The sequence below is a fragment of the Phyllostomus hastatus genome, unplaced genomic scaffold (assembly GCF_019186645.2).
Source record: "Phyllostomus hastatus isolate PE091 unplaced genomic scaffold, TTU_PhHast_1.1 phas_contig_148, whole genome shotgun sequence".
NCBI lineage: Eukaryota > Metazoa > Chordata > Mammalia > Chiroptera > Phyllostomidae > Phyllostomus > Phyllostomus hastatus.
The window spans coordinates 8761593-8785613 of NW_025333607.1; the positions used below are offsets into that span (position 1 = coordinate 8761593).

The following is a 24021-nucleotide window of genomic DNA, read 5'->3' on the forward strand; positions in this document are numbered from 1 at the left end:
TGGGCACCCACCCAGCTGCCCTCGAGCGGACGGGGAGAGCCCTTCCCGGGAAGTGAGCGGAGCAGGCTGTGCGGAGGCTTCGGGTGGGTTCTTGCTGGTCCCCGCGGGGTCCGTCTGCGCGTCCCCCGTTCCGGTCTCGGGATTCCGGCCCTGCGTGGTCCTCCGGATCCTAGAGCGCGGGGCTGGCGCTGCCCGAGGGCAGTTCGTGGTGCGGGAGGGTGTTTGATCCCGAGGGAACGCGCTTGGTCAGGCTAGCGCTGCAGCTTGCGAATCGAGGGGCCGTCCGTGCTCCCCGCGGACCCTTGCCTGCAGAACCGGGCACCGGTCGTCGGACTCAAACTTTCTGAGGAAGCTACCAGTTCCGTTTTTATGTGCGATCTCCTGACTTTTAAATGTTGACAGGTAGATTTTTTCCTTAATGCAAGCCACGGAAAACGTGTCTTCTGGAATGGGCTGGCGAGCCACTCCTGTACATCTCTGCGCGGCACAGGAGTGAAGGGTGATGTCGCTGCTGTCCCTGTTCCCTCTTGTGGTCTGCTTGACTGATTTGAGTCTCGCGGCACACTGTCAGTCTCATTATGCTGAAGAGGAATTACGTGTTCGAGGATATTCACCTCGCTTAGAAGAAACTATGTTTCATGAAATGTAGACTGCGTCAGTTTTCCTCCGAGTGCAAGAAAAGTCTTCAGGGACATTATCTGAGAGGTGGGAGATAAATTGTTACTCTCCAACTGTGGCTTGAGGACCACCTGCATCCAAGTTACCTGCTGAGATTAAAATTCAGAACTCCCCACCTCACTCACTAATTAAGTGAATCGCAGCCACCAGGAGTGGAGTTGAGAGTCTGCGAACTGCTGAAATTTGACTGAAATTTGACAACCGTTGCACTAGAGCATCAGCTTCAATACAGTATCAACAGGGTAAGGCTGACTTCTGATCCTGCGCTCCTCCCTTCCTCCCAAACCTAATGTTTGGCGGGAGAGATTTATGTTACGAAATGCCAAGCAACTACTCTATGCTCATTGCTGTCTCTTCTCATCCTGGGGACTTGCGGGGAATAGTTTCTAAGGGAAGGAATGTGGCAGCTCCACAATTTCCGTACAGAAAGGGTGTGGGGGTTGCAATCTGGATGGAAGGGTAGGAAGTTAACACTTGTGTCCCGAAGCATTTATTATATTTTTCAGTTGAAATGCTTACCTTCCTACGAACTGTTTTGACTTTCCCCTCCTATGCTGATGTGCATATTGGCTCTTATAATGCATGTGTAGAGGGAATTTGATGCTGTAGCAAGAACAGTTTTACTGATTTTAGCAGCCTTTTTAGAGGGAAGAAAGCCTCGTACTTTCTTAGTCCCTCCATGTGTCTAATGCTGTGTTAAGTAAGGGCTTAGAGTGCATATGATTCCAAATGGGAAAGCACTTTGGAAAGAATAAACTTTAAGGAACCATCAAATGACATTAGAGATGGTATTAGGGTTTGGTGTAAAAATTCTAGACTATGGAAATTGTTTGACAGGGAGGCACCCAGGTAAACTAGTTGAGAACATTGATTCTCAAATATCTGAACAGTAACAGGTGCTTATCAGCTGCCAGCATCTTTTTTTCCTCCCTAAAACTTTCGGGTAAATATATATTTGCTTTAAATATTGCCGTTTTCCCTTTCTCCTTTCATATCGTATAGTTAACTTGGCACAATGGGAATACACGGGTTACTGCAGTTTATCAAAGAAGCTTCCGAACCCATCCACGTGAGGAAGTATAAAGGGCAGGCAGTCGCCGTGGACACGTACTGCTGGCTTCACAAAGGAGCCATTCCATGTGCCGAAAAGCTGGCCAAAGGTGAACCTACCGATAAGTAAGTTTGGACCTCGTGTTAATTCGTTGCCAAGTAAGAGTGAGATTATAATGCCTGATTTTCAGAAAAGGATCGTTTTCATTCCGTGCCAGGTTTCTCGAGAAGTGAAAGTGTGTGTGCACTAGAACTGTGCCAAACGGGGAATGACTTCCTTCTGTGACACAGGTCTGGTTTTTATTTGGAATAAGCCAGACTGTCAGCACACTGGTGGACAAAGACTGGAGAGCGAGCATCTCCTTGATTCTTTGTGTAAGGCAAACGCATGAACAATATTCTGAAAACCCGTTGTGATTTCAGACTTCTACTCTTTGAGTTCAGACAACACTGCTAAGCCCTGTCACCAAAGCAAGGCATTTGCTTCAAAGGAGCGAGGTGTTCTGGCTCCCTTTTGCTTCGCTTGGGACCGCACATGGTGGGCCATGTAGACATCCGTTTGACCCCGTTTGAGGCAGGACTGTGTCCTCTCTATTTTTTTAAATAGAAACGTTAGAAAAACAAGCACAATTTCTGGACAGATTTTTCCCCAGGGAAAAATTTGGGCACTAATGATGTCTTTTCTTTTTTGCAATGTATTATATCATTTGTTTCCCAGAGGAAAGGCTCGCAGATCTTAATGTGACTTCCTTACACACAGTGGACTGTAGGGAAAATGGGTTAATTAATCCTGTTTGTTCCTTAGAAGAAAGGGGAAAAGTCGTTATTGAACGTGAGAATTTAGGGCCTTCAGCCTGTCCAGTCACGTTGACCACGTGACCTGTAACAGTGGGTGAGGTCGAAGGATCGTCACTCAGCTGCCACTCTGACTACTAGGATCAGTCTTTCAAGCCAATTTCTTTTTCACCATTACATTTGAGCAGTTGCAATTGTACTTGAAGACTACAAGTTTTTTATTGTTTTTTCATTGTCTCTTTGACTATTTCTTCATGGGGGGAGAACTTCGTTTCTAGTTTTTGTAATTCCCGAGGATTCTGAGGTTGTTGACTAGTTGGAAGAGCTGCCCACAACACAAGGAATGAATACCCTTTACAGTGGGAGGTGTCGGAGCTGAGCCCCAGCGGACCTGCCCTGTGGGAAAGGTCCAGTAAACGTGTAGTGAGCTAAAAAGTATCAGGACTTTCAACAAAGTATTGTGTGTTTTAATTTTCTTTCCCAAAGCAGCTAATAAATCACATCTCATAGAGTTTATGATCCTTTTTTGGTCCATCCTTGGATGGGAATATTAACCAGATGGGGACAGAAAAGTCAGTGAGCCTGTGATAAACTTTTGTGACCTTTATAAAGAATAAAATAAATCTGTATGTGCTGGAAGTGCATAAAATGAGGGCACCAGTAGCTGATGTTTGTATTCTGTCTGGTTAAAATTTTTTTAATTACAATTTTATATGGCTTTCCCCTATTTTTGCATGACATGTAATCAGATCACAGCGATCGCTGCGTAAATCAGTGCAGGTCTGTTTTCAGTAGTTTACAGGAAAAAAATCAGGACAACATAGTAAATCTTTCATTAAGATGAATGTGTTTGATTTGAACGATTACTTTTTAAGATTATGCCTTTCTATTTCTATTTTGAGTTACAGTATCCTTTTTTAATGAAATAATGGGTGTTGTAGACGTAGTTATTTTTGTAAGTTGCCTTGCCAGAATAAAAAACTAAACGCAGTACGTGATCCTTGTCTGCATCCCGGGCTGGGGGTACAGTCTGCAGCAGAGTTGCAGTGGAGAGAATTCACACGAGGTTCCTGCATGCCCTCTCCCAGTTCGGGGACCCCACGCTGGTAGTTTGCCCCTCGCTGCAGAACGTGCCCGTCGGGGAAACTGACATGCCACACCTCAGGCGGTCCTTACCCCAGACTGGTGGTTGAATGTTTACTGGGACACCCCTGATTATAAAAACGTCATTGGGACAGTGGGACCAATTTTAATGTAGACTGTATAATAGATGATAGTTTATTGCTGTTAAATTTCTTGTGTGTAATAATGGGACAGTTGGATGATCCTTTCAACTTTTCAATAGATGTGAAATTTTTCCAAGCCAAAAAAATCAAAATGGGAGAAAAGGCAAGATGTAGAACAACACAATGTTAGAATTGGAAAGATACCAAAGCCTTTTCCTCTACAGGTGAAGAAAGCAAGGCTTGGAGGGTAAAGTAACTGTTGACTGACACTTAGTTTATCAGGATCCAGGGCAGGATTTGAACCCACGTCTAAATTAGTTTCCATTTCCTATGAAAACATTTTTTAAAAATAAATAAATAAAAACCTCTTTTCATAATTCATGTCATTGGTTTTAAAAAGCAAAGGTGTTACCTTACAAGATGCAAAATACTTAACTGCATTTCCTTTATTTTTAATAGGTATGTAGGATTTTGTATGAAATTTGTAAATATGTTACTGTGTCATGGGATCAAGCCCATCCTTGTATTTGATGGATGCACTTTACCTTCTAAGAAAGAAGTGGAGGTGTCCAGAAGAGAGTAAGTGGAGTCTCTATTTAATCTCTGACTTACTTGCATTGAGGTCTGATGCTGTGGTTTTTAATTTGCTGAGGCTTGTTTTAAAGCCTCCCAGAAAGTATTCCTCGAGTTCCTTGTATGTTGATAAAATTCTGTCCTTTATACTTGGAGGTTAGTTTTGATATGAAAGTGTTGACTCACAGTTTCTTCTTAAGTGCCTTAGTTAATTCATCTTCTTCTGATGTAAAGCCTTGCTGTGGGCAGGCCTGGGGAGCTGGTGTGACTGTGCATTATAAATCACTCCTTCCTGTTGCCCAGAAGCCCAAGGGATCTGGGTTAACAGGCTCAAGGACCTGGTGTGCACTTTCGTATGAGTCCAACTTCTTTCTGTTCTAGGAACATTTCTTGAATTAGAGTTTTATTAGAGTTTCTTGATTCGGCCTCTTAACTTTTTTCCCCTTGCAGAAGACGACAAGCCAACCTTCTTAAGGGAAAGCAGCTTCTCCGAGAGGGGAAGGTCTCGGAGGCCAGAGAGTGTTTCACCCGCTGCGTCAACATCACACACGCGATGGCCCACAAAGTGATTAAAGTAAGCCAAGGGGAGGTGATGTTGGAGTAACAAAGGGTGGAGTTTACTGAAGCGGGTCACAAGTTGTGTGTTAGTGGGAGAGTAGACAGGAAGGGAGGGACATTATTGTGGGCCTGATCTGGAGAGGGCTGATGGTGGAGGAAGAAGGGAACAGTGTGTTTAGATAGAGGGACCCAGCAGTTTCCAAGGGAGAAAGCCTCCCTTTTCAGGTAAGTCACTTCAACTCCACAACCCGCCCTGCGGAGATGGAAGGGGTACATTCCCGGAGGAGCAGCCCCACCCCACCCTCATGGAGTCTTCACCACTTACTGACCCCTCACTCCCGTGACTGTTAGAGGCCTCGGACCAGCCTGGCTGACTTGGGAACTCTGTGGGCTTCCAGGCTGCCTAACCCACTCTGCTTAGAAGCGTCTTTTTGTTACTGCAAATACTAGCACCCACGTGCCCACCATCACAGCCCTCACTTCCCCTTTGCAGGCCTGTGCTCAAACTGCTTGATAAACAAGCAGGAAAATAAATGTAGTGATTAGATTCTGCAGTTCATCGTTGTCAGACTTTTGCAGTCTGACGAGAGAACTCGTCATCTGAGCATATATATTCAGATGTCTAAAGATGCCTCGTATACTTTTGGAGCATAACCATTCTGAAGACAGAAGCTTTCTATAATTTGAAATAATTCAGTTTTGTGGCTTATCAGTTATTGCCCCCCTCACTTCCTCAGTGTATGGCAGTGTTTTCTGCAAATGTATAAATTGATTTTTAAAAGACTTAGTGGCAATATGAGCGGTTAAATATGCATATGCCAGGATTAAAAGTAGAAAAAGCACACATCAAAGGAGATGACTTTTGAAGCAGTACTCTGCATGTGGAGGCTGCCCATGGAGTGGACTTGGAGCAGGAAGTTGTGTAGCTATGTCCAGGTGCTGCCCCGCACACTGATGGGTCCTCTGTCACAGGCTGCTCGGGCCCAGGGCGTCGACTGCCTCGTGGCGCCGTATGAAGCGGACGCGCAGCTGGCCTATCTCAACAAAGCCGGCATTGTCCAAGCCATAATTACGGAGGACTCGGACCTGCTCGCGTTCGGCTGCAAAAAGGTACGTAGAGAGTATAGATCAAGGAGCTGAAGCTTTCCCTCTCCGGTAATATCTTATTTAATACCTGACATTAATTTCTACTTACGGTGTTAACAATTATGTAAAATGAAAAGTGTTTTGCTGTTTGACATTTGTATCATCTGTGTGCTTTTTCAGAATAAGCCCTAAAGTTAGAGCGTTATGTTGTGTTTTGTCCAAATTCTTTAGTAGAATATAGACTTACTAGTCTTTTTTAGTAATGATAACTTAGGCGCTTTATATTCTTCAATTAGATTCAGTTAAAAACTAATTTATCCATTAATGGGATTGTGAATAAAACTGTTTAATGGAAATTTTTATGGTATATTAAGGGGGGAAATTAAGATACAAAAGTGTAGGCTGGCCTCATTTTTGTTGGTGCCATGTTATTTATATTATCTATGTTTCGTAGATGACTAGAAGGATCTATGTCAGAAGGTCAATGTGCTGGGTAACAGTGATAGATGGGAGGTTTAGGGCAACTTCTGTATTCCTCCTGAATTCTCTGTTTTCCACATTTTTTCTGTAACGAGCATGCCTCACTTTAAAGATAAGAAAAAGGGTTACTTAAAGTAACAGTGGAAGTCAAGTGCTTTCTGTACGAATTGCCATCTGACAACTGTGGAATGTAAGTAGGCACCAGTAGGTGCCGAAAGGGCATTCCTTGGGTCACGGTCACAGCCGCTTATTTATTTGCAGATATGACAGCAGTTAATGGGCCTGTCTATCTCGCTCTCTCCCATCGTCACGATGAACAGCAAGAAAGATCTCAGAAATATTGCAATGGATTGCGGCCTTATAGGTATTAACAGCTTCCCTTCCTTTCGAAGGTGATTTTAAAGATGGACCAGGTAGGAAACGGACTGGAAATCGACCAGGCCCGGCTGGGCATGTGCAGACAGCTGGGCGGGGTGTTCACAGAGGAGAAGTTCCGCTACATGTGCATCCTGTCGGGCTGCGACTACCTCTCCTCGCTGCGTGGGATTGGGCTGGCCAAGGCCTGCCGAGTGCTGCGGCTGGCCAACAACCCGGACATTGTGAAGGTGAGGGGGGCTAGCAAGCAGCTTGCTTGATGTCCGAAGCGTTTCTTAAACCATAGGTGGAACACCCAGAATGTGGATTTTAAATACGCTGTTAATAGCCAACTGAGTGTCACTGAAATAAGAGAATGACCTGACACTCTGGAACTTTGCTTTTTGGCAACTGACGAGCCACGGCTTCAGCAACGGACAAAAGAGCAGTAGCGACTTTTTAAATGGAGAGAAATATAAAGAGACTCGAGGGCTATTTACAATATTCCAGTAGAAATAACGTTAACACATACTGCTTTTGATTTCTGTCCTATTGCTCAGTAGTGGTCCTCAGACTGTTGGTCTCAGGATCCCTTTATGCTCTTAAAAGCTCCTTTTGCAGGTACTTTTTGTTTATATGGGTTATAGCTCTTGGCATTTACCAAATCGGAAATTAAAACAAAAGTTGAAAAGTTTATTAATTCACTTAAAATTAATGATAATAAATTCTTTTTATGAAAAGTAGCCCTGTCTCCTAAAACCAGTGAAAACTGTGAGAATTGCACATTTATATGAATCTCTTTAATGTGGCTTAACAGGAGACAGCGGGGTTCTCCTCTCCACTTGCCCACATAACCTGATGCGGTGTCCTGTGTCTTGGAGCCGGGAACTCTGGGAAATTCTGAGTTACCGCGCGTCACTGCTCCGTAATTTCTCTGACAGGAGTGCGTTTTCTCCCCACTGGGTGGTTCTCTAAATCCCTCAGAGTGTGCAGGGCAGAGTGCCCGTGTTCTGTTTCCCAGGGGACACAGAGTGCGTCCTCAGAGCTGAGGGCGGCGCAGTTTGAGGGGGAGACCTCTGGACTGGGAGGCGGTGGCGGAGCTGGGGAGAGAGCTGTGTGTCCTCGCCGGTCTGCGACTCGGGGTCACTCTGGTTCTTGGGCCTTCCCCGCTCCACCCAGGAGTTCGACGTAAAATGTTTAAAACCACTTCCAGCTTTAACCATCCATGACTCTGTTGGTAGGAGCTAGAATGCCAACTTCGCTTTGAAAATACGATCTGGGGATACTTGGGGTTTTTCAGTTCTTGGGTTTTATATGTTGGGTTTTGCCTTCTGAATGAAAGAGACTTTGAGGGTAAAGAGAATCTTAAACTTATAACTGGGCATATAAACTTGATGTGTAACTGAATTTTTCAGTCTTTGGATTAGTAATAGAAAAAGCAAACAAAATACTATTACAGAGATTCAGAGTTTTGGTGATATTACATGCTTGTGTTTGATGGTAGAGGCTTTTATTGGAGGTGAAAGCAATTAGTTTTTCTGTTTCTCCTCACCCTCCTTTCATGTAAACTGATTGGTCTTGGGGCTAATACACTCTCTATTCTTCGTTTGCAGATAACTCATAAATATTTTTGCATCCATTATTAGGTTATCAAGAAAATCGGATATTATCTCAAGATGAATATAACAGTACCAGAAGATTACATCAAAGGATTTATTCGGGCCAACAACACCTTCCTCTATCAGCTAGTTTTCGATCCTATCAGAAGAAAACTCATCCCTCTGAACGACTATGGAGATGACATTGACCCTGGAACCCTAAGCTATGCTGGGCGGTATCCTTTCTGAGCCAGGGCGGCAGAAGTTTTCAATTCCTCCGTGTGCTTTTGGTGACATTTTTAGTGAGACATTCAGTGAAAAGCTTACAAATTGTCTTTTGCTTTCTTTTTTATAGTGAAATCTGTATTTTGTTGATTTTAATTACCATTCTAGTGAAAATGTAGAGCAACTTCTTGTTTATAAATCTGAGGCTCATTCGTTATAACTTGCTAATTACTTAGGTTGCCTTGATAGTAACATGTCCAGAGTTGGTCACTTAAGGAGCATGTTCCAAGGGTGGCTTTTAAGAGAAACACTCATGGCAGGCCAGCTCCAGGTATCAGGAGAAGCAGGTGGGGACTCCCTCGGATATGCCCCTCCCACAGCCACTGGCCACGCCCTCGGGCCCTGCGAGCCCCCAGCCACTCAGGTGGGGGCTCGGACTTTGCGGTGTTTCTTGAAAGGGAGTCAGTGATGACTGGGGACTTTGCTCCAGAAAACAGCCACCTTCTGCAGCGATGGCTAGAGATAAGAAAATCTGCTGGCGGTTTTGGCAATGCTGAGTGTACAAGTAGGGCCCACTGCAGTAATGAAACTGAAGATTTTCTGTGATGGCGGAATGTGCTTTTTAATCTTAACTGCGGTGGCTTTTGTTTGCTTGCTGACGAACACATCTTTCCTTAATCTTACCAACCCAGGTATATTGATGATTCTATAGCTCTTCAGATAGCACTTGGAAACAAAGATATAAATACTTTTGAACAGATTGATGACTACAATCCAGACACTGCTATGGTAACATTTTAATGGCTTCTTTCTAAAAGCACATTTTACTTATATTTCAGTTATGTCTCAGAACTGTGACTAAAGGCAGATCTCCATTTGGTAAACATATTTTAAGCGTTTTAATATCCGGGCACACTGCAGAGAATAGGTTGAAAAGACCTTGATGCTAGAGAAATTGCATCTCTTAGAATGTAGGTATATCGGTTAATGTCCTTAAATTAAAAAGCGACCACATTATGTGGTATCCAACCTTTAGACTTGAACATTTCACGCAAATATACCAGGATTCCATGCCCCTCACCTCATCCTGCCCAGCCTTGTCGTTTGGTGTTGCGGAAGGCTGAAACCCAGAAGCACACTGCTCTCGGGAGCCCGAGCTGGTTTTCACTCGTTCACGGTTTAGCAAATATATTTAGTTGGCACCTGCTGTGTTCTTTAAGCTCCTTCCTGTTTTCTTCTACTTGTTCCTGGTTGTATACACCCCTTATAGTGCACTCTCCCACCTTCCTCCTTTCTGTTCATATTTTCATTCAGACTGTTTTCTTTTCATTCATATGTGTTCTAACCCAGTCTTTGGCCTGTTTACCAGGCCCATAATTCTAAATGTCTTGAATCTACGTAAATGACTTCTGTAACCTTAAATCTATCTGCAGTCAAAAAACAAACTCTACATTCCACATTGGCTTTCCCTAATTACATTTCTCTCTTTTTCTCCTTTTTAGCACTTTCTGCTACATAATTTATGTGTGTCTATGGTTTGTTTTCTGATTCTTCCCAAAAGAATGCAATCTCCATAAACATGGGGTTTTATGATCTTTCATTGCTAAGTCCTTACAAGCAAGGATTACATTTTCTTTGTACTCCAGAATATTAGCTAACCTAACTATGTTTAATGTGCTTAATAAAAGCTTAGTAAAGAACTGAATTAATGAGCAAGGGTAAAAAACACCTGGATTAGACTGGAAACTATGAGAAAGCAGAAACAATCAGCCAGCAAGGCAACTGAAAGAAGCAAAGGGACTTAGCAATGAAAGCAGGCCAGCCTGTTTCCAAGTTTTTTGGACTGAGAGGATGAAAGAGATCATGTAACTGACATTCATTCATTCAACAAGTAAAGTAGGTAGATAATACCCATACTAACTGTCAGTAAGGCCTTTTACAGGGGAAGTTTCATGTAAGTCTCAACGTAGCTATTTCTTCCTACTGTCCACTGAAGGGGTTCCAAGTGTGGGCTCAGTGGGAACTAGTGTTTTGTAAAGTAGGTTGTTCTGGTTTGACTCAACCAGTTTCTAGAGGGGGGATAGTTGATTACTTTAAATACATAATTTTGTGGTTTGAACTTTCAGGTGCTTTGTGAAGGGCATGTAAATGATTATTTAGACATTTATTGCCAGGTGATGGTTAAACTAATTAATGTGTATTGAAATAATACCAAATTTTAAAAGTCCTTTTTTTGGTCTACACTTCTTCGATTGCAATCTCACATCTTGTACTATTCGTCTTAGGAAGTTTTCTTTTTCATTTCTGAGAAATGAGCTAACAAGGTCACTTGACCCTCGTTAGAAGAGAAACAAACCTAGGAATACAAGGCACATTTAGAAAAGTATAGGACCAGAAAAGTAGGAAATGTTATTACAGAACAGATATTTCATCAAAAAGCTGTTCTTTTTAAGGGTAATTTAATTATTTGCTTATCATGTATGTTGATGCAGAGGGAGATAAATTGACTGTTTTTCTTCAAGTAGCCGTTTTCCTTTTCCTGCTGTAGCCTGCCCAAGCAAGAAGCCGTAGCTGGGACGACAGAACGTGTCAGAAGCCATCCAACACCGGAAGCATCTGGCACAGGAATTACTGCCCCCGACTGGAGCCGGATGTTGTTCCAGACGCTGCAAGACCGAAGGGAAACCCAGGCACTGTGGGCATCGAACAGGTGATCAGCACCAAAGGCTTAAATCTCCCCAGGAAGCCGTCCTCTGTGAAGAGACCAAGAGGTGGTACGTAGTTCATTTTTGTGAAGTACTAGTGTGTATCAGTCACACTGAGGAAATCTTTGCTAAACCCAAGGCCACTAAGATTTTTCTCCTGTTTTTTTTTTTTAGACGTTTTATAGCTTTAACCCTTATATTTAGGCCTATGATTAATTTTGAATGGGTTTTTTAAATGCAGTGTGAGGTGAGGGTCAAAGTTCGCATTTTCGTGTATATGGCGGGTCAGTTGCCCCAGCACCGCTTGCTAAGAAGGTGACCCTTTTCCTGTTGAACTGTCTTGGCACATCTGTCTGCGGTCGGTAGACCGTGTGTGTGCGGGGGGGGTCTGTTTCCGGGCCCTGGCTCTGTCTACACTGTTGGTCTCTCTCCCTGCCCCAGGCCAGACACACTGTCTTCACCGCTGTAGCCTTACAGTCAGCTTCCAAGTCCAGTGGTTTAAGTTCTTTTGAAAAGTTGTTTTGGTTAACTCTGTGTTTTCCACATTTCCATTTAAATCTTAAAATCAACTGTCAGTTTATTTATTTAAAAAAAAAAAGCGTGCTGTGATTTTGATTGGGATTTAGTTGAATGTATAGATCAATTTGGGGGAAATTGACATCTGGACAACACTGAGTTTCCTGATTCATTTGTGTACATCTAATTTAAGTCTTTAGCAGTGCTCTATAGTTCACACTGCACGGGACGTGCACATCCATTGTCAAGTTTTTCCCTATATTTCAGACTCCTTATGCTATTGTAAATGATACTTTAGTTTCGATTTCTAGTTGGTCATTGCTACTATAGAGAAAGATAACTGATTTTGTATACCAGTCTTGTATTCTGCAACCTCGCGGAATTCGCTTTCGAGGACTCTAGGACTCTCCATATAAACAGTCGTACTGTGGTCAAGTAAAGACAGTCTTGCTTCTCCTTTTCCAGTCTGGGTGCCTTTTATTTCTTTCTTGCCAGGAATATTCCCACTAATATTTTGTTTTTGAATCTTTGTATAATATATGGGTATTATCTGCATCGGCTAAAACTTTGAGAGGTGTGGCTTCCTGCATCCTAAAGTTCTGGTTAAAACGTGGCTGCTTTGTCCTGTCTCAGTGAACCAGAGCAAGCACGGAAATCTAAGGCATGAGGTAGAGTGGGACCTGCTTTCAGACTCAGGATCGTCACTAGTCCTTCAGGGCCGTGCGGCTGCTGCCAATCCAGTAACTAATGTGCAGTAGGTTCTGCTCCGTCTTGTCCTCCTGGATAAGAGGAGAGACACTGAGTGTCTTAAACCTCTGCCCTTCCCCTGGGTGGCGAGTGTAAAGCTTGTTGCAGGAGGGAATGAGCTTAGCCTGGCGTGGCTTCTTGGGAAGCCTTGTTGTGGCCCCTATAATATTTGTTTTTCATCTTTTGTAAGGGCTCATAATTCTCTTCCTAGTTAACAGATTTGGGCTTTTGCCAGGAGTCAAAATCAAATTTACTGATCTTTTTAAAAATCTGTGCATTTTAAAATTTGAGTATTGTCTCCTTGTCTCTAGTGTGTTGGTGCCCTCAACTGTCTTATGGGTGTTCTGGAGTGATGAGTACTTACTCCTATGTGGGTGGACACTGTTCCGACCGGGGACTGGTTGGGCTGACTTAAAACTTCTTACTGCTGTCTGTGTGTCCTTGCCTGTCTCAGGCTGGGACTTTTTTTTTTAAAGATTTTATTTATTTATTTTTAGAGAGGGGAAAGCAGGAAGAAAGAGAGAAAGAGAAACGTCAATGTGTGGTTGCTTCTCATGCGCCCCCCCAATGAGGGCGTGGCCCACAACCCAGGCGTGTGCCCCGACTCGGGAATCAGACCGCAGCCCCCTGGTTCACAGGCCAGCCCTCAATCCACTGAGCCACCCCAGCCGGGGCTGGAACACTTTTTAAATCAAACATTAATTATGTATTTACATGTAAAGTCTGTTAAAAAAATTTTTTTTTACATTCAAAATTAGGCCCTTAGTATATGGAGCATATTGCCTTACAGAATTGATTGCCTCCTGAAATTTTGGTTTGGGTAATTTCACATAAAATTATACAAATGACATTAAATTGAAACTAACTTGTGAAATCATAAAACACAGCTAAGGAACTTACTTATTTTAGTTATCCTTGGTTTCCTTTTCTGGTGCATAGTTTAAAAAAAAAAAAGACTTCATTCGTAGGACAAAGGACGCGGACAGCGAGGTTGCAAGGCGACAGCCAGATGTCTAACTGCACGTGAACACAGGTCGTTGCTTTGTTTTCCCTCAGAGGGGCTGTCGGAGGACGATCTGCTGGGTCAGTATTCCCCTTCGTTTCCGAAGAAGACCAAGAGAAACAGCTGCGACAGTGGTAAGCCACTGAACTCGTCCAGAGTGTGCATGCCCGACCTGCTGGACGCAACTGCTGTTAAGAAGAGCTTAAGTGCACCACCCACGGCCAGGAATAAGTTCGCAGCGTTTTTACAGAGAAAAAATGAGGAGAGCGGCGCAGTCGTGGTTCCAGGGACCAGAAGCAGGTATGGCTGCACCTCTGGACTGCGGGCTGTCTGCTGTACCATACACTCTGTGGGTGCGGGTGTAACCGCTGTAAATAAACGTGGAGTCCAGCCAGTGGGGGGGAGGGGGTGCAGGATCAGATTTAATACAGTCACAGTTTTTATCACGTATTGCCTCAGTTAACGAGGAATGTAACAAAATACACAAGCTCCAAATACGTGTGTGTATATATATATATATAGAGAGAGAGAGAGGGGGCTGCTTTTAGAAAACCCTAAAAATTGATTGTAGAAATTTTTAAATGTGTGCTTGTTGGCATAATCAAGAACTCTATTTTGCCTTTTCTTTTTAATGAAGTTATGTATTTATGAGACTTTGTTTTAAAAACAAACTGGGCCATACTCTGAATCTTACAACCTTGTGAGAAAACTAAAATACTTACACAGTCTTTCTGTTATTTTTTTCTGTTAGGTTTTTTTGTAATTCTCTGGATTCTATGGACTGTCTGTCAAAGAAAGCAAGCAGCCAGCCTCTAGGTGAAACTGCTGTCGCAGACAAAAAGACCAGTCTAAGGGAATCGGATTGTCTGGAGGGCACGAAACTGGGTGATCTAAGTGAATCAGATAGTCTGGAGGGCAAGAAGCTGGGTGATCTAAATGAATCAGATTGTCTGGAGGGAAAAAAGCTGGGTGATCTAAATGAATCGGGTAGTCCGGAGGACAAGAAGCTGGTCAATCTAAATGAATCGGATAGTCTGGAGGACAAGAAGCTGGGTGATCTAAGTGAATCAGATTGTCTCGAGGGCAAGAAGCTGGGTGATCTAAATGAATCCAGTTGTCTGGAGGGCACGAAGCTGGGTGATAGGAATGTTGCACATAACTCAAATGATCAGACTCCAGGTAATGTGACTGTGGTTGCTGATGAAGAGTCTCAGTACTTTAAGACCAACAAATTCACAAGGACCATTTCACCACCCACCCTGGGGACACTAAGAAGTTGTTTTAGTTGGTCTGGAAGTCTTAGAGATTTTGCGAGAACCCCGAGCCCCTCTCCAAGCACCATGTCGCAACGGTTCCAGAGAAAGGATGGCTCCCCCGGCTCCCAGCCTGAGCCCAAGACGCCCGATGTGTCATCTCAGGTGAAGAGCGGCGAGTCGGGGGGTGACGCGCATCCCTCGCGGGACGTCGGGCGGCTGTCACAGTCCCCGGAGAGTGTGGAGTTGTCACCGCTCAGCCTGAGTGCATCGGAACTTTCTCAGCCTTCGAGTAAGGACTTCGATTCAGAGGTAGGTCACATTACGAGACCTCTGTCTTTAAAAGTATTTGTAAAACAAAGTAGGGTATGTATCGTGGAACTGAGAAAAGTTTGCCTACATTGTGGAAATAATTGGCTGTCTTCATTTTTCATTCTAGACATTACTGTGTAGAAAATTTACACTTTTTTCGTCTGAAGGACTTCTCTGTGTCTTTCATATTTTAAATTCATACTCATTTAATGTAACTGTGCTGTTTGAATCACTGTCTCAAGTCGTGGAACAGGGAGGACCTAAGCAGAATGATAAGCTATGAAATGAAAAGTTGTTATAAATGTAATATTTATTCCTTAATATGCTCTTGAATTCAAGAGAGCATTTAAAGCCTTGTAAGGAGTTGGCCCTACTAATGCAATGGTGTCCATCCTAAGTTTTAGCACTTGGAAATTTATTTTCATTTACTCTTATAACTTCCCCTGTATAACAAAACAAAAACAAGTGACTTTATATTATTTTGTTTTAAATGCATAAAAGCATCCTTACCATTTTTTATTTATAAAATACCTTTTAATCTGACTTACAATCAAAACCCTCAATCAGTACTGTTCATAAGCCCCAGTGACGTTGTATTTTTAAAGTGACATGATAACATAATAGCTTTATCAAATCTGAGTTACCTCAACAGACTCCACTACCACAATTTGTGGTATCTCAAATAACGTATGTCAGTGTAACACACTTCATTGTGTATCTACTGACTCTGATTACCAAGGTGTAAGAACAGCCACAGCCTCGGTGGAGTTGGGTGTCTGGTAGTGCTGAGTGAGGAACAGCGTCTAACCAATCATGTAGCTTATATCTGTCAAAAAGAGAATGTTTAAGTTCAGAAGGAAACTTGACTTGTATCGGGCTCAAATTGCATAAACGAACCAAGTTAAAACATGGAAATGAACTGTTTCCACTTGGAGAAAACTGAACTCAGTTTACAAATTCAGACCCCAGATCTGTTGCATGTGGTTGTTTCTAATTTTTAGAGGAAGCCAACCACGTGCGGGGCTGTCTCGCGGCCCTTTGCTGCTTTCTCTCTCGCTCGCTCGCTGGGCCTGTGGCCCGTCCCCACCGGTCTGACGCGCGCCTCCACGTGAACGCTGTCTTCTCCACGATTCCCTCTGCCCCGCAGGCTCTCCTGGCACCACGTGGGTGCCCACCCCCCCCTGCACACTGCCCCCATGGCCAGCTGTCGACCATCTTTGGTGGAAACATCCCCATGTATTGAGAGGGCACTTTTTTTTTAAGATTTTATTTTATTTATTTTTTAGAGAGGGAAGGGAGGGAGAAAGAGAGAGAGAGAAACATCAATGTGTGGTTGCTGGGGGTCATGCCTGCAACCCAGGCATGTGCCCTGACTGGGAATCGAACCTGTGATGCTTTGGTTTGCAGCCCGCACTCAATCCACTGAGCTACGCCAGCCAGGGCGAGAGGGCACTTGTAAGTCTGTGGAGCCCCTTGGAGCGATTGTTTTCCTCCTTCCGGCAGGCGTCCTGTGTGTCGCTCACTCTGTGAGCTCTTAGCCTCATGTCACCCGGGTGCCTGGCCCGCTCGCAGGCTGTGGGCCCACCGCTCGTTGTGCTGATTAGTTACAGAAATGTGAACCAGAAAGACACTAGACTACAAAGTATGCTGTAGGTCATCATCTTTGCTTCCAGAGGTCGTGCATCCCTCCTAGGATAAACAAATTGCTGATAAAAACTGTGTAATCTGTCTTTGATTCAGCAAGTGTTTCAGAAAGCCCCGAGCCACCGGGGCTCGGCCTGAGTATCGGTGCTCGCTGTGCGGCTCCGCGGAGAACGCTCCTCTTTTGGAGACTCCGCCGGTGGCTCCCCGAAATGCAGCACCCCTGCCAGTGCGGCGACCCCGTCTGCGGGAGTCGTCTTAGGGTCCCGCTCGAGGTCTTCTTCGAAGACATGGTTTAGTCCCGAGCCACCACTACTGTTGGCTGCGAGTGGGGAGTATTCGAGTTCCCATGAGTTGCAACCCAAGTTAATGGAGTGTTCCTCGCTTGTTTTTTAAGTACAATATATAATACTGTGTGGAATCCCAAGATAAATATTAAAAGAAACCCTTCATGAAAAATGCAGAAATGTGAAGTCTTCTAAATGTCCATTCACTGTCCTTTTTATTTGACCTTAGTGGGCCTGCAGATTATTCTGTCTGTGGACAAACCATCCTGAAGGGGTTGGGGTGTAGGAGATGGGTCTTCAAGTCCTTCCTCCGGGTAACGGTGCATTTGGTGTCTCTTTTCTCCCCTCTGTTGGGCGTGTGACACAGCGAAGAGATGTCGAACTAACCCCAGCTGGGTAGTTTGGTGGGTGAGAGTGCGGCCCATCTCTGATCGGGGCCCACAGAGGACAGCACCGTCTGTCTGTCTGTCTGTCTCCCTCTCTCAGATCATTAAAAAAGAGAGAGGGAGTGAGCTGTGGACCTACGCTGGCTCAGCATTCAGTGCTTAGTGTCTATGAAAGCAGTTCACCAGCCCCGCACAGGAGACTTGTCTCACCTGAGTTTCGGCGTTCTGGCTGGTTGCTGCCGAAACAGCTCAGAAAAGTCTTCAGTTTTCCATGTGTGCTTTTTTCTGTAGAATTTATTCTCCAGCATAACATCTTTCTGGATTCTTTAATGCAACTTGAAATAGCACCAGCAAACCTCATTCTGCCCACGTTCGTTTCCTTTCATTCTCTCCCAAGCTTCTTTTTCTTTCTTCTCTGAGTTATTACATTTTATTTATACTGATTTTTCTCATTTACTTGTTTTGTGTTTTGTTGAGTTTTGATTATGTGTCATAAAAATTCCAAGTAAAAATCTAATTTTTTTATTTTTTGATTTGGGGGATCTAGGAATCTGATTGCAATTTTAAGTTACTCGATAATCAAGGTAATCAGAAATCCAAGCTACATTTATCTCACATTTCAAAAAAAGACACTCTTCTAAGGAACAAGGTAAAACATCTAATTTTTTTTAAATTTCAGAAGCAGTGCCTGATTATTTAATTGTAGAAATTATATATCCACAATTAAAAATTAGAATCCCTACATTGTATTTACATACAAATGTCTACTTTCAAACCTAGGGCTGTGTTTGTGCTTGATGGTTGTTGTTCTTCATTTTCTCGTGTTTTTCTATGGTGAATGTATATTTCTTTTTTTAAAGCATAAAAACTTAAAAAATTTAAATAGTATGCATATCCATGTAAAAGAAGATTCTCATCTCATACTATGTAAATGTAAATCCCAAATCTATTAAAAATATTAATGTAAAATAGTAAATATAAGACTTTTTAACGTCTTTGAATGAGAAAGACTTGTCCAAACATATCCTGTGTTGGAAAGATGTCCATATTATTTTTGAATGAAAGGGAAAAATGTGATTAGCATGGCATTTTTGTTCGCTGTAATACTTAAAAGTGTTCCTGTGCATGTGTGTGTATTTGTGTAACGATAGTAAAAAGTCTGGAAATAAATACCAAAACTGTTTGCAGTAAGAGAGAGGACTAGAGATGGAGGAGGCACCTTCCCGAAAGGAGTTACGTCCAGAAGTTACAGCGGTTACACCGTCATCTTGCCCTTGTTACTCTCACTGTCGGGCTTTGCTCTGTCGGGGCTTCACCGGCACTTCCGATCCAGTGAAAACTCCCAATGCACCTTCCCCTCCGCGCCCAGCACCCCTCACCCTCTTCACCTCTAACCTCTGCGTCTCAGAGCATTTTTATCTGTATCCCTCATACAACATTACATTACTCTCTCTCTCGTTTAGTTTCAAAATCCTATGGTTGTCCTTTTTCTTTGGAACTAACTGCTGTCCCAATCCCCCTCCTGCAGAAGCAAAGAAAAGCAACCACCTACCTCCACCTGTCCAGCTTCTGGTGTCTCTCTGTTTGTCTTGTTCCTGGCTCGCTCCCTTGTTCCCGCCACCAACACCCTAACCTAAGATTTTACCTTTCTTGTGTGAATCTTTTTTTATTTAATTTACTAGGGAAACATTGATTAATAAAATGAATAGATTTCAGGGTTCATTTCTGGAACACATCATCTGTGCACTGTATTGTGTGTTCACCAGCCCAAGTCCGGTCTCCTTCTGTCCCCAGTTACCCCCTTGCACTCTCTTCTGCCTCCCCACCCCGTTTCCTTCAGGTAACCGCCGCGCTGTTGTCTGTGAGCTTTTTTTTTTGCTTAATCCTTTTCATTCTTCATACACTGTCCACCAGTTTCATTCATTTTAAAACCTTGTTTTATATGCCTCATTGTTACTATCCCCCAAAACACCAGCATTTTAATGACCCCATATTTCACCCAATAAGAATCAGCCCTTTGGTGGAAATAACCTAAGCGGCATATTTATGCACTGGGAAAACAGGGGACCTATTCAAAACAAAATTTAGTTCTTTGTGTAAAATGGAAAAATCTCCAGGATACATCATTCATTAAGTAGAATCAAGATACATTAAGTAAGAACAACAAAGCATACAACAGTGTGTAGCGTGCTGCTGTGGGTGTGTGTACACAGCAGCCCCCCCAACCCACAGTTTCAGCCGCCCTTGGTTAGCTGTGGTCTGAAAATCCTAAGTGGAAAATTCCAGAAATCAATAGTTCATAAGTTTCAAATGGCATGTCATGGTCTGAGTGGCGTGATGAAATTTCGTGTCCCGCCCGTGCTGCCTGGGACGTGAATCCTCCCTGTGTTCAGTGTATTCACACCGTATACACTGCCCACCCGGTTGTCACTTAGTAGCCATCTCGGCAGTCAGGTCAACTGTCACGTTGTCTCAGGGCCTGTGTGCAAGTCACCCTCAATAATGGCCCTGAAGCACAAGGGTAGTGATGATGCCACTACTACAATTCAGATATGCTAATGCGAACCACTTTTTTCTCATTGCTTATAAGTTCTTTTTCTGTGCAGAATATAAAGAATAGTTTGAAAAGTATTAAAGATAGCTGCTTTAAGACAACAGTACTAAAATGAGCATTTAATCTCCAGGTTCCCGGGCTGTATAAATCCAGCTCTCTGGACAGTCTTTCTACAACCAAGATCAAACCTCTGGCACCCGCCAGAGCCAGTGGGCTGAGCAGGAAGCCAGCCAGCATCCAGAAGAGGAAGCACCACAATGCGGAGAACAGGCCTGGATTACAGATAAAAATCAACGAGCTCTGGAAGAACTTCGGATTTAAAAAGTGAGTTGTCTTGTTACTTACTTTAAAACAGGATACGTTACTCTTTTCTGTAATTTCAGTCCTTCTCCCAACTCTATTTTAATATGAACCCATTTCTTTTCCTCTCACCTAAGAGAAGTCTGTTTCCTCATTTCCTTTAGCTGCCTCTCTATAAGTATATTTAACTTCAGTGTCTGTACCTGTTTAGTGGACAGATAGATGCCCAACTAAAAAACCTCAGTTCTCAGCCTGGCGCCGGGGGTCTCTGATGTTAAGCAAATTGCTTGTCCTAGCCTGTGTGTCCCAGCTCTCTCCTTCTTACCTCTCAGCAATGTAATGAGGGTCAAGTTGTTCAAGATGCAGGGGCCGGGAAGGTAATGGTGCTTCCTGGGCGTAAAGCAGTTTGTTTCCCTAGGTTGTCACGTCTGAAATGGGGGGAGTCATTGTGTTTATATGAGGAATTGGCCAGACTTCTGGTGTGTGTGGCAGGCACTGTCTGAAATGATTTGACCCTGTGCATAGCTACATTTTTTGAACCACAATACTTCCTTCTGTTGGAGTACGAAATTAGTGAGAATAACACTGATTTGTAATTCACTTATTTTCTTGTCCTTAATAAGGCAAATGTGCTAAGATTAAAAGTAAAGAACAGAAAAATTACATAGGTGTGGTAGGATTAAACCTTAGCTAATAGAAATGTCACAATCAGATGAAATGGTGTGAGTGGAAACATTTTATAAGTAAGTTAATGCTGGACTACTTTTTTTTCTTATTTTACATTGTGTAAAGTCTGGGATTAAACCATACAGCCACGGCTCTCAAATTTTTTGCCTTCAGGAACCCTTTATACTCTTAAAAGTCACTGAAGGTCCCAAAATACACTGATCTCTGTGTTATATCTGTCAACATTTAACCATTTTAGAAGTTAAAATCGCCCTGGCCCGTCAGCTCTGGGATCCAGCATCGTCCCAATACACCCAAGTTGTGGGTTCGTTCACCCTCTGGTCAGGGCACACAGAAGCAGCAGCCAGTGACGGCGTAAATAAGTGGAACAACAAATCCATGTATGTCTCTCTCTCCTCCTCTTTCTTCCTCTCTCTCTAAAATCAATAAATGAAAATATTTTTAAAAAGAAATTAAAATGGACACTTTAAAAATATGTATTTATATTTAAATAACCATAAGTTCATTAAATATTAAAATCAATGGTATATTTTTTCCTAAAAATATACAGCTATTTTCCAAAACCAAAATGTTAGAAGAGTGACATTGTTTTTCCATTTTTGCAGATCTTTACTTATCTGGTTTAATAGAACTAAACTCGATCTTTATATCTGCTGCTACATTTGATCTGTTACAGTATGTTGTTTTGGTTAAAGTGTATGAAGAAAATCTGGCCCCGCATGTATTTGTAGTTTGAAACTGTATATTTTCATGGCTTTTTCATTGAATTGTAAATTTTCTATTTGATGTTACATCAAAATTCAACGAGCAGTAGCTTTTAAGTTGTTGCGCCGCAGACTATGAAACTCCGACACCGGACTTGGTGTGCGGCCCCGGCCCCTGGGTCTGCATGGGGTCTGTGTGCGTCTGTTACCCCCGCGTGATTTCACAGCATCGTGAATCGGCCACTTGGAAAGTGTTGTGCTTGTTTTTCAAATATTGACACATTTTAATATCCAGTATTGAAACACACACACACACAATCTTATCCTTCAAAGTCTTTGAGCACTTGGAAGGTGTCAGGTGGCAAATTCGAGCTTTCCAAAATTTGTATTTTCACTTGAAAGCTTAAATGTTAGCATTGGTAACAAATACTTCTGTTGCTTTCTTTGAAGTAAATTACAGGTTCTCTTTGTTCATTTTAGAGCAGCCCTCTGCCAAGTACCTACATCCGAATAGCAGTAGTGTTACAGGTGCTTTTACGTGAGACGATGACCGTATTTCGGTGTCCAGCACAGAAGTCAGTGTCCAACAAAGGGCATGAAGTGTGTTTCCCTTTCTGTCACAGGCCAGTAAAAGTTGAGGGGGTTGAGATTTAATGAACTTAATGATTTTTACTACTTTGTCAAGAATGTTCTTAAGTCAGACTGGCTTTTTTGTTTTTTTTAACCCTGAGTACGTGGAGGTGGAGACGGCAAATACCCTCTTCCAGCAAAACACACACAACCGGGGAGTAGAAGATCGGCCGAAACGGTCGTGTGTGCCTCTTGCACTGGTTCTTAGCAAGACTTGAGGGGAGTGCTAAGTAGAAAGAAACTAGTTTCTCCATGGGAATCATGCTGCCTTAGCTGGTCTGTAGTTGTGAGGGACTTAGCACCTGCTTTGAATGAAAGGTTGCTGAAAAGCAGGAAGGGACACTGTCTGGGAGGCAGGCTTCATTGGACGGACTCAGAACCTGGCTGTGCATGTGATGTGCTGAGACAAACCACACAATCAAGGGTCTCGTCCTCTTCACCTGCCGCTGTCCTGTCCAGTCGGGCCATTCTCTGAACAGTCACTGCCTAGCAGCACCAGATCCATTTTACTCTGTTATGTTTTGCAGGGATTCTGAAAAGCTTCCTTCATGTAAGAAGCCAGATCCTCTGTCTCCAGTCAAGGATAATATCCAGCTAACTCCGGAAACAGAAGAAGAAATATTTAACAAACCGGAGGGCACGCGCGTTCAGAGAGCAATATTCCAGTGAGCACGGGCAGCTGCGAGGCTACCGCCTACGAGAGACTGTCTGTCGACTTGAAGTCCTGCTCGAAAGCGAGGCAGCCACCAGTCTGAAAGATGTGCTCTTAGAGTCACACCGTTTTTGTAATAGAATACGTTTTGTACATGAACTACGTGTTTCTTTTTTGTTCAGCTTTTTATATTTTCATAAGAAGCTAATGAGAAAATACTTGATCTTTGACAATTTTTGGAAGTTTTAATATTAAATGGGCAAGTCCACTGGAATTTGTAAAAGTTTACTGTCTTTCTTTTTATTACTTGATTTCTGTTATATTGTCACACATAAGGGTGGTGAATGGAAAACCGCAGTCTGTAGTTATTTTCTCCTAGAGGAAATCACTGTACTTCTCCGGACGTTAAATTTTTCCACCTGCCTCACCTGTCTTTCAGGGTTGAATTGAAAATAAAGTTGCTGGGATGGGAGGGGCGCTGGAAGGCCGAGGGACCGCTGCCCAGATGGGACAGTGCTTTATCCTCCCCGAGGACTCTGGTTGGGTTACAGATGTGACGGTGGGTGGAAATTGCTTTTAGCACTTTGTAAAAGGAACTACCTATATCATTAATATTCTCAAACTTCAATATAGCCTATATTTTTTCAATGTCTTTTTCTTAAGTACAGGCTAGAAATTCCTTAACATGTTTAAAACTGGCATCTTAGGTGTGATGTAAGATAATAGAATTGCAACATCTATAATACATACATGCTACAGAGAAATAGACAGAAACCTGGACAGAGAAGCAGCTGTACAAGGGAAGGTCTGACATGAAGCAAAGAAGTTATCACAGGAGTGTCCGAGACATAGAAGGTAAAGGATGGGGACCCGGAGTGTTTCCATTTTCAAATGAGACTGAGTACAGGCTGAAGAGGTCAGAATGGAACAATAAACATAACATTGTAAGAAACGACATAAAACTTAAAAATAATAATAAAATAAAAACCAATCTGGAAGAAACAAAATCTAAAGAACAGAA

The 24021-nt window shown here is 43.0% G+C and overlaps 1 protein-coding gene across 1 annotated transcript; it reads left to right on the forward strand.

Annotated features, from left to right (window-relative positions):
• On the forward strand, positions 1–23274 carry EXO1 (exonuclease 1). The gene is made up of 14 exons (XM_045816394.1): positions 1–83; positions 403–920; positions 1681–1854; positions 4209–4328; positions 4773–4896; positions 5853–5990; positions 6839–7051; positions 8447–8634; positions 9316–9412; positions 11172–11397; positions 13648–13894; positions 14346–15159; positions 20158–20351; positions 22876–23274. The coding sequence occupies exons 3-14, from the start codon at positions 1694–1696 to the stop codon at positions 23015–23017; spliced, it is 2664 nt and encodes an 887-aa protein (XP_045672350.1). The 5' UTR covers positions 1–83; positions 403–920; positions 1681–1693; the 3' UTR covers positions 23018–23274.
• The last annotated feature ends 747 nt before the right edge of the window (positions 23275–24021 follow it).

Coding starts and splice junctions, on each gene's coding strand:
- EXO1 (XM_045816394.1), top strand. CDS start 1,694: ATGGGAATACACGGGTTACTGCAGTTTATCAAAGAAGCTTCCGAACCC. Junction 5,991..6,838: donor TCGCGTTCGGCTGCAAAAAG/GTACGTAGAGAG, acceptor TTCCTTTCGAAG/GTGATTTTAAAGATGGACCA. Junction 8,635..9,315: donor ACCCTAAGCTATGCTGGGCG/GTATCCTTTCTG, acceptor TTACCAACCCAG/GTATATTGATGATTCTATAG.